At 33.4% G+C, this 11311-nt stretch overlaps 1 protein-coding gene across 4 annotated transcripts in view; it reads left to right on the top strand.

The window, feature by feature from the left end:
* The window catches only part of LOC118740576 (neuroplastin), a 160331-nt gene that overhangs the window by 109132 nt on the left and 39888 nt on the right, over positions 1–11311 (top strand). For all 4 annotated transcript variants that reach the window (XM_036472173.1, XM_036472172.1, XM_036472174.1 and 1 more), the window contains 4 exons: positions 664–824; positions 3580–3687; positions 3778–3972; positions 5832–5964. In XM_036472173.1, the coding sequence (XP_036328066.1) occupies positions 664–824; positions 3580–3687; positions 3778–3972; positions 5832–5964 (597 nt within the window). The remainder of the gene's footprint in view (positions 1–663; positions 825–3579; positions 3688–3777; positions 3973–5831; positions 5965–11311) is intronic.

The raw sequence follows: 11311 nt of genomic DNA, 5'->3' as shown, positions 1-11311 counted from the left end.
TTCGAAAAATTCTTAACTTGTTAATAGGCTCTGGAAAAAATAAAATCCAAATAGTGGTTGTTGTTCCTAATGTGACGGCTTACTTATCCCTGCCTAAATCGTCTTGTCCATCAATCGTTGTCGTCAAGCTCAACTACAGATTTTAAATTTATTTTTGAACACTTCCACCCCGAACAGTTGAATGTCAGTCAGAGCTTTGCGGATATCCTTTATGTTAATAAGTTAACTTTTTGTAGTAATCCGGGAATAAATTTTGTTCACCTAGCTTGTTTCAGCTTGGTTCACCTAGTTTGGGTCTTCAAAATATTTTTGTGTTGTTGCCCCCTCTAATTACATAGTAGGTACATCCAAAAACTTGTGTAGACTTGAGTCATATCTCCATTCCAAGTCCCAGTACTCTACCACGAACAGTTCGTATGCGAGGTGCCACGCCCCATTGATATATCGAAAGTATTTTTATCTATGAAAAACAAAAAAAATAGAAATGATACAGAACATTTTTGCGCGCCGAACAAACGAACTTAACATTTTTATTTGTATAGATTACAATTTTTAAGTTACCATTATTTACATTCATACATACATACATACATATGCAAGTATGGACTTTAATATACATATGTAAGTATATATTTGTAATATTGTTATTCTTCTCTTTTCTAGGGAGAAGAACGGTACGGATATCACGAAAGTCAAAGAACTTGAAGGCCGTTATAGAATTCTTGCGGCCGAAAGAAAGTTCATAATCGACCGAACAGATACCTACGATGATGGTCTCTACAGTTGTGTAGCCGATAATCAGAAAAAACATATTAATGTAGTTGGTAAGTTGATGCATATTTTTATTATTTTTTATTAATATAGTTGCAGTTGAGGTCGTATAAGTTTTACAAGCACTAGTTTTCTAAGAATTTATTAGAATCTGGGATATTAAAAAGCAAATATTAACAAGATGAAAGAGAACGTGGATAAAAAAACTGATTAAGGAAAAAAGGACTTGTATAAACATTTGTTTTTATCTGTTGTTTTACATTTACATATGTATGTGCGAAAGTATTACGTCCACAGTTCTCTTGTTTAGAGTGAAAAGCTACTAACAGGTCTATTCTGCACGTTACCGAAGATTTTGTGACCGGAAAATTTTATTACCAAAAAATGTTACCACTTCTTGTCACCGCGATTCTAGGTACGTTGGTAATGCAGTGAAAATATTCAGCAACTCAGCTATGAAGATTTGTGGAAATTCCTGTATTGCATATTTCACGGGGCAATATTTTGTTACCAGCTTATGAGATGGCAACCAAATTTACCGGTTACAAGAGAGCACAGAATGCGAAAAAGGTTTAAAAATTTACAGACACTTTAATTACCGGTTATAAAATTTATGTTACCAGCGCAGAATGGACCTGTAAGTGTAAATTCGTACGACATTGGCCGAGTCAGCGGAGTCACTGTATAATAATTCGCCGCACTATGTCTATATCGTTTTAAAGCACATACAACAGGCCATCGTTCCATCGTCTGTGGTATTCACCGTCGCCAACGCGCAATGGCCCGTAAATCATCACCAAAATCTTTCTCTCGAATACTCCCAAGAGCCGCCCCATCAGATATTTTCATTGTCCATGCCTCCGCGCCATACAGCAAGCAGCACTTGGCGGGACAGTACCTATTTTGAGAAAATTGCCCCGCTGAATATTTTTTAAAAATCGGGACGTATAAGTGTCCCGATTTTTCATATTTGTACCGATTAAGTGCCGATATTCAGAGTTTTCCATATTAATTTAATACGAGTACTCTGTCCCGAAAAAAAAATATTTCGTACAGACGTGGATGCACTTTCGTACCACCATCCTTATTTTCTACGATCTTTGGTTATGTTTTATTCTGTAAAACTTGTACTCGCGCTATATTGCAGTGTATCGTTCTTCTCTCATTTTTTTAAGTTTTTTTAACCGACTTCAAAGAAAGGAGGTTATCAATTCATCGGAATATACATATATATTTTTTTATGTATGATACCGCATAATTTTAGACCACGTTAACAGATTTCTCCCACACTAATTTGGTTTTGGCCTGATCATTAGATCATTAAGAAGTTAAACGGTACTCCTAAATTTTATATGAGAGTTGAAGTCGGTTTTGTTTTTTGCTTAAAAATAACTTGTATAATTGTTTGTTAAGTTTTTGTTTTTTTTTTAATGTAACGATTCTAGCTTGAATTGAGTGAAATTATAAAAAAAAATACTAATTCCTTCAAAAATATTATATCATACTTTGTATGGAAGAATATGCGAGAAAAAAAAATTGGCAAAATCAGTGGTAAGTCCAAGCTACTTCAAACTTGCACTAAAATTTAAGGGACTACTAAACTGCATACTCAAAATATTCCAGAAAATCTGAATAAAATGTTTAAAATTTCGTTGAATTTGTATAAGCGTTCTACAAAGTTTGAAATTTGATTAACATCAAGGCGAATTTGTATAAGGTGATAGCAGGAGTACAAAAACAAAAACTTACATGTATTTTGTTTTTGCTTTGGCGGCATAAATTGTCAAAATCTGTAAGAGTGTGTGTGGAAATTCAAACAAAATTTTTCAATTTGACATAAGAAGCCGTGAGGCGAAACACATACACAAAATCAGCTGATCTAGTAACACCACCTTATATAAATTCGCCTTGATTTACATGTTTTTTAGATAATCGGTTTTAGATAATCGGTAGCCAAAACTTGTAAAATGTCTTTTTCCCTATTCTCATATTTCAAATCTAACATTTTATTGGTGCAGGTTTCTAAAGAACGCAAGTCTTCTAATTTTTCGAAATTAAAGCTGTCAACAGTGTCACGAGTGCCGAAATGGGTGTGCACTGACTGTTAGTGTGATTACAGGAGATGCTGTATAATGTTCTCACCATACCCAAGCACTTTGGTTCTGTATCTAATTCCGAGGCGGAACAGACGTAGCCCTTGTTTTTGTTGTTAGCACATGCCAGCAATTGTACCCTCTTGTAAACAGTGGTACTTGAGCAGTTCAGTTTTGCGGCTTTAATTAGGTTCTTCAACCAAGAAATCTCATGAAAGGTAGTCGCCCTAACTGAAACCTCGTTTGGTATCAAACGGCTCGGAGAGGTCGTACCCACTTCTGACGGAGCTGGTGGTATTGCTCAACTTCATTTTACTCAGCCGTATTTGTTTCCTTTCGTGCTGTCAAAAGTCGCTTTGAATCGACAAATAGATTTTGTGTATCCGTCGCTTGGAAGGCTGATCCCGCGGCAGTTGGCGCGTAAGGCGGGGTAAGCTTTCTTGTGGATTGGGCAGATCACACATTTGTAAATTCCAGTCGTCGACTCTTCACCCAAGTATGTATTTGAATAGCTCCGCCGACAGACCTCAGCTCCTGCAGCTTTGTTTTTTTTTAGCCGCGTAATTGCTATTCGTACTTCGCTTGGCTTTAGACAACGATCTCCACCCACATTCACATACCATATTATTTTACAAAGTTAATGTGTCATATTTTCATCTTAAAACCTTATATGTCAATCATATATTTAATGCTTTTTTCAATAAATTTCTTATAGCTCGCGTTGTTGTACGAGTGCCTTCAAATACCGGTGTTGTCGAGGGTGAGAAATTGTCAATTGCCTGTACATCTATTGGTACAGATCCACAATTGTCTTGGAAGATTGGTAAGTTTGTGCGAACACATTTAATGTTTCCTCTTTAATTAATTAAGAATAATTAAACTAAACCTAAAAATAAATATTACTCACTGGCAGGTAATTTAACAATCTCAAACAGCACAGGTCGTTATATTTTGAAACCCGATGATAATCAAGTGAAAAACGCAATCTTGTCTATTGAGAATATAAGCCTTGATGATAGAGGCGAATTTAAATGCATTGGACGTAATGACGCCAATGAGTATGCTGACTACGCTGAGGCCAGTGATGCTTCATTTGTTCGTGTTAAGGGTGAGTGAATATGGGGAAATCTTTTGAGATGGGGACATTTTGCGTACTGGCATATTGTTGCCGCCACAAAGCAGCAGTACTGCCAAGTGCGGTTTCAATACCTTCGTTAATACAACTTATACGTATAAATCTCTGTAAATAGTTATTCATAACAAAAATCACGGTAAATGACTAATTTACGTAATAAAATCCAGAAAATCAGGAAATTTCTAGTGCAACTAGCATAAAATCTTCTTTTCATTAAGGTATAACTTCTTTAGCGATCTCACCTAAAGCTCAGACGTTCATATGTCGGTTCTGAGGAATAAAAAGGCAGGTATGAAACAAATGTTCCAGTTACCAAATGCGTGAAAAAAGGCTGCTACTGTAACTGAATTTCGCGTATTTTATAAAAATCGTGACTTTTCGTGTGATAGTCGTTGAGCGGTACTTATTTTACATTTGTGGGTATAAAGTGTAGTTTTTTATTTCTTCAGAAGAAGAATCCTAGGTTAAAGGATAACGTGCTTTTTAACATTTCTAAAAAATCGCCTTGAGAAAACGCGTAACCGCGTAACTTTTTACTTAATAATGGTTTTTCGTTGAGCACAACTAAATAATTAAAAGCAAGAAAAAGGATCAGTCCAGCGCCTTCGTCTTGACCTGCAGGCTGTGTCGGAGTCACAGCTAGGGTTGCCAACCGTACTATAATATATAGTATTGTACTATTTTTTCGGTCTTCGTACTATATACTGTTGAGAAAAAAATTTAGTACGCAAAAATACTATATTTCCTCAGTTATAAATATAAATAAATTTCAGTAATTTGTAAGAAAATATGCGTAATCTTCCACAAAATAAAAGGTCGTGGTGAGTTTATGAAGAGAACCACAGATCAAAAACGGAAACATTTTTAAAAATACTGATAATGATTTACCAAATTTACTTAAAAAAATGTGCATCCAAATTTTTAGAAAAAGTTGTGTGTACGCTTTCTAGCTCATTCAATTTCAGATAATTTCAAATTATGTTGAACAAAAATATATTTTGGTCATACGTTGTATGCAAGAAAATTCTCAACACCCTTGAGAAAAAAATTCTAAAAAATTAACGCTAATTTATAGCGGCTTTGTGAGCATATGAATTATATTTTCGTGAAAAATTAACAAAAAAATTATTATAAAAAAATTGCGAATATTGTAAAAAAATTACTGTACCAATAAATATTTTGACCACTGTAAGTAAAGGGTGCCAACAACAAAGCAGCCATTCTTATGAAAAAGTTATCTGGATTATAATCGATTCATTCCGGCATACTAATTGCGAAGTGTTGAAGAAGTGATGGTGGTACTGTGGGATACCCTCAAAGACAAATGCAAACAGAAATCCCCTTACACTTTCTGAAATAACCTACGAAGAGGTAGTTAGAGATCTACATAGAATTCGAAGGTAGCGCGAGAGCTACTGACTGTTGCAAGAAAAGTACAAAGGACCTGCTAAGTAGTGGAAGGGTAGAAGTGTTTAAAATTATAACAACCATCAACGGCTATTGGACGTTAGAAAAATATGCTTTTAGAATAGGACTTCGCTACAAAAGAATATGCCGAAGTTGCTGATCGGATGGCTGCAAGCATACAGCATTAAAACATAAAAAGTAATAACACAGGATAAAAAAAAAAAATTTCAGAGTTTATATTGGCCAGAGCAGAGGGAGAGCCTTTCATTGATTTTTTTTTTTTTTTTTGGTAGTCCTGTGTAGTTGATTGACAAATTTAAATAAATGCGCGGTATATAAAACCTTTCAAGTATCACCGCTCAACATCTATAAATATTTAATAAATTGATTCAAATTCATGCTATATATAAATATATATTTTCTAGGCAAACTCGCCGCCTTGTGGCCTTTCCTGGGTATCTGCGCCGAAGTACTGATCCTCTGTGCGATCATTCTCATCTACGAAAAGCGACGCAACAAGAGTGAATTGGAAGAAAGCGACACAGATCCACAAGATCAGTAAGTTTTGTATACATAAACACAAACAACCACCACCGTTATATACCAGCCACCATCAAAAAAAAAAACAAAAAACAAATACAATACCAACACACACAAAATACACAAAGAAGTATATAGACAAGTGTGTAGTGTAATAGTACAGATTAGCGCTACAAAATGAGAATAGTTAAAACTAAATAGATACTACACGTACTATATACATACATGTAGTCGAACAGATAGACATACATAATTACTAGTTTGAATAAAAAACTTAAAAATTATTTAAAAGAAACAGTAACGACAGAAACAAACATACTACGAGTACATACATTTACCACTTAATCCTTCAAACCAAATAATTTTAAGTTTGTGCCACCCATTAAAATCAAGATGAATACCAAGTACAGGCCAACTGCATCATTTTATGTAATAGTAAAAAACAATGAGCAAACACTCACACGTAGCGCATGAAAGATGACAACTAACTTACTACCCGTTATGTGGCATGTTTCGTTTGTCACAAAAGCAATGATCATGCGGCACTATTTCGTACACTTTCTGTGTTGAACGACATCAAATGCTAAAATAATATTAACTCTAATAATCGATTATGGCAAATTATTTGTAGTCGGTGATCGGCGTGCGTTCTTGCGTTTAGTTCTCAAACAGAAAAAAAAAAAAAACTGTGTATAATTTCACTTCTTTTGTGACAAGCGAATTCATTTTCGTGTATAAACTTAAGACGTCGATAGAGAACCAAGCAATTTTTAAAACTTTGTATAAAATTTAGCGAAAAGTAAACAAAATTAGTTAACAAATTAAAAAGTGATTTACTTAAAAAGTAAATTATTGATATTTATTTAAAGTAAATGAAATTTCCGCAATGCGAGTATTGCAATTTTTGCTTTTTGTTACTTCAAAAAGCGAAAACGATAGAGATAACATCTTAGGTTGTTAAATAACTAAGCTAATATACGCGAACGCGACAAGTGCTAGCAAAACACTCGACGACGACGACGTTGACGACGACCTAGAGACATCTTCCAGCACACAGTAAGAAGACACAGTTAAAAACAAAGTGAACAAATACAAGTAAAAACATAAATACATAGGTACATAAAATATTTGCAGTTAAAATGAGACTTAATATGTTAACTATAATTGCCACGCTAAAACAATTTATTATTTGTTTTTTTTTTTTTTAATTTCGGCACGTTACATTATAATTGTATTGTATGTAGTTAGTAAAAAAAAACAATCAATGACCAAATTTATAAGCGTACATAGTACACTTCATACATACATACATACATATACGCATTCAAAAATAAGAACAACTTAAATTCTCCAAAATTAAATTGCTGTAATATCTATTTTAATTATATACAAAAAAAAAACCATTTATGTCTTGTTTACTTTTCGACTATAAGCTGTTTAAAGTATTTTTGTTTTTGTATCTTAAATTGCAACTAGTTCTGGTATATTTTTGCTTACTTTATATCGTATTTTTTGTAATGTTTACAAAGTGCATACTTACGCATACTACATATCGTCGTTTAATGTAGAAAACCTCGTTTTTGAGGTTGCGCAAATTTTACCGGAGAGAGTAAAAGCTGAACCTGTCTTATTTGAAAACGGTTCTCTCTTTTATCCCTGAATATAATTACTTTTTGTATCTAAATATCGATATTTTGGTACGAGTGGATAAATAAGGCTGGATGCCAGGATGCCGATGAGCAAATCTAATTTTTGCCGCGAATGTCAGTTACGCGGTTTTGCGCCTTAAACGACGATACGTATACATGTAGATTTATATGAATTCTGATTGTGCTTGTAATGCAAAAAAGAAAATGTATGTAGGAGCAAAGTAATGCTTAATCGACGAGTAATGAAAAAGCGTTAGTTTTGTTTTAAGTACTTATTGCTTATTAATATAATTTTTGTTTTTTTTTTTGTAAACATATTTACACTGATAATGATGATTATGTTTTCCAAAGTAGTTACCAACTATATATGTACACTTGTATACATTTGTAGTTGATATGCATATACTAGAAGTTATGTGTATACATATACTATACATAAATTGTATATTTGTGCTATGCATACACATGTACATATAAAACATATGCAACAAAAGCAATGAAATGTTTGTAACTGAGGCGCGCGCTCGCGTTTTATAATATCACGGAAAGCAAAAACAAAAAGTATGTTGCTAAAATTAAAGCAATTGTGCCATTATAAAAGTACATAGTATGAAATCAGAAAAACAGAAACAAATAAAAAATTAAACAAAATAAAAAACAAGTTATCAACTTACGACCGGCAAATTGCTTTTAGATAACGGCTTATGCACAAATATTAGTTATAGTGGCTTTACCAAAAAGGCAATAAAAAGTATACGCAGCCGCAGTTTAAGTTATTCGCAAGTAATGAAATGGAAGAATGCAATTGTGTGTGGCCAAAGTAAATATTTTTCAAGCACTCAGACACTATTGCCCACTGTACTTAAGGCCTAGAGAAAGAATTAGAAGTTTATAGGGTAAGCAATATAGGTCTCCGTCTTAAATTATTATGCCACGGCAAACTATGAGACTTTTTTTATGGAACAAAGTAGTTGGTTGAGAGAAAAAGAGATAGAGAGAGACACCAGCACGTTCATTCTTAACACATCCGACCGACAAATAATGTACCGGATAGCTGCAAAGGAATTGATTTGTACACTATCCTCATCTTCACACAATAGACCGACTGGTCGCAGTGCGTTATCCATCTATCTATCATATTCTTCTAAACAACATGTAGACCGTGAGTGTGGGTCGTCCATGAAAAGTTGCTGGACTCTTTCGTCTGCAGGGACTGTGCTCAGTCTGTCTAAAAAAGATATCTCGCTACCACACCCTGTCTGACCTTTTCTTGGAAACGCGTGATTGTTTTGTACTTGTTAGTATTGCAACAAATGCTCTCATGCGCCTTGTTCATAAGATCTTTTATGACCTTAAAATTTACTCCGTTCCCATTGGACTTAAGGCGTACAAATTACCCAACGAGTTTTTGAGTACAGTCCTTAGCCAAATATATGATAGTAGATCGTACGAACGTTGGTTCGCCAATGCATTTGCAGCCAGTTCGTTTGGCTTTGAAAATCATTGTGTGCCCCGGCATGCATCCACATAAGTTCAAGCTCATTCCATTTTGCAACGGTGTACAGCTTACGACTTGCATTCCTGGACTAAATATTTTTGAAGATGTGCGAACGGCCTTCCACGGCCTTTAGAGCAGCTTGGCTGTCACTTCAGAGAGTGTTTCGCTACCCATTGTAATTTTGGCAATTATCCAGGCTACTAATTATTTGTGTATTGCCTAGACTAGCGATTGAAAGACCAGTCTGTTGTCATTATACCTAAAGCAGTACAGCATCTGATGTTACCCACCAGTTGACAGTTCAGCTCCATTTTCAGTCTCTCCATTGCTGCTACCTTGTAGGCAAGCCAAGTGGAAAATAAAAACCAACTTATTCGCCTACATTTGCTTGGCGTACCTCCAGCTAACTCTGCGCGGTGTTGCACTTTATTTATTATTCATTAAAAAGTGTAACGAGATAAAATGTCTTATAAATTATATTTCACTTTGCGTGAAAGAGTTGCCTTGTTTATTTTTTAATCTTATTAAATTCTTTATTGCCTGCTGTTGCATATGTTTTCAGTGTACAAGAAGAAGAAGAAGTAGAAAAACAAAATACTGGTTCGTGCTTTTGAATATTTTTTTTTTCATGTTAAACGTATTTTAAGTTTTGTATTTTCAATTCTTAAATAAAAAAAGAAAAAATACCAATAAACATTCTACAAAACAGTAATGGCGGCAGTATACTCAATTTCATTAATTATGGTTATTTCAATTTAATAATTTATCATTTATGTACTTCACGTCTTCATGATTTTAGTGAAGAAGAATTTAAAGAAGAAAAATTGGAAATTGTGCACGAAATCAAGGAAAAACCTAAGCAGGATGATGAATTAGTTAAAAGAATCAGGCTGCATCCTGTTGAATATTATGAATAATGATACTTAAATACAGATAAAAAACACACTAGTAGAGTGTGTTCTTGCTACAAAATTAAAAAAAAAATATAATAATAATTAAAAAATACAAATAAACCAAAAAAAATAATACCATCAAAGCAAGCTAATGATCATAATAACAAAACCATGATAAAGAAAGCCCAATTTAGCGTTAATAATCCGATAACAAGAAGCGTATGAAATCACTGCTATAAATATAATAAATATTATTAATTAAAATGCGCCTTAAACTTAATATGTATACCATTCATTTCCACTTTCGATTAAATTTATAATGAATTATTTGTTTTTGATATATTTTTAGTATTAAACAATTAAATAATTATCTCGGCGCTGTTATGTACTCTACTTCGTTTGTTTTTCGTTCACAACTCTTAATTTCTTATTATTATTATCACTATGATATGATTATTTTTTATAAAATCGGCTCTTAAACCTTATATCTACGAATCTGTTAATGTTATCTCTATTTATTATTTGTATAAATAATAATTTATTATATCATTTATTTTCACTTAAACTTAGTCAAGAATTGATTTAAAAATTAAAATATAAATTTTAATTTGGAAAATCTAAAAAAAGAAATAAAAATAAAAAAAATTAAAATACTTAGTATTTGCGTTTTTATTTACTTTTGATTTTCGCTTGATTTTAACATATGGGTTTGTATTTATTTATATACATACATACATCATTTATTTGTTTACATTTTAGTTGATTTAATTATTTATAACTTTACAAAGTTACACACATAACATAATCTTTTTTTACCACGACTGTTCGTTTGTATAGCATTTCTTGCCCATTTTCCGTGATCTATTTTGTTTAAGATATACACCTGAAAACTTTTTTAAATTGTAAATCATGTTAGCTAAATACATTGTGCCCCTAGAGTCGGTTTGTAATTTACCTTTCTGTCTTAAAAAATGCTGGTGCCTTGCGATCCGACCCTGGCAGCTTTCACTGTATTTGTTCTTTTTCTTATTTGATAAACCCCAAACTCTCCATTGTGTTCGTGGGCACTCTCACCTCCGTTGTCCAGCTCTTGTTAAAATCGACTATCCGGCTATTCTGTTGCTGTACTAGTCGAATAGCAACGTTTTTGTCGGTTACTACTCACCACCGAGCAGTCAGAAAATTATTGGAATAGTGACGGTTGTGTTTTCTTAAGATACTTTGTCTAGTTTTCTGTAAAAAAAAAATATTTGCGTTGCTACATAACCTCAAATATCCCGAAATCTTCTCGGGACCAGTTCACTACTTTTTCGACCAATTCGGGC

This window comes from Rhagoletis pomonella, unplaced genomic scaffold (assembly GCF_013731165.1).
Source record: "Rhagoletis pomonella isolate Grant_MI unplaced genomic scaffold, Rhpom_1.0 Rhpom_scaffold_00006, whole genome shotgun sequence".
Taxonomy (NCBI): domain Eukaryota; kingdom Metazoa; phylum Arthropoda; class Insecta; order Diptera; family Tephritidae; genus Rhagoletis; species Rhagoletis pomonella.
The sequence above is the reverse complement of the archived record's forward strand: the minus strand, read 5'-3'. Positions and strand labels throughout refer to the sequence as shown.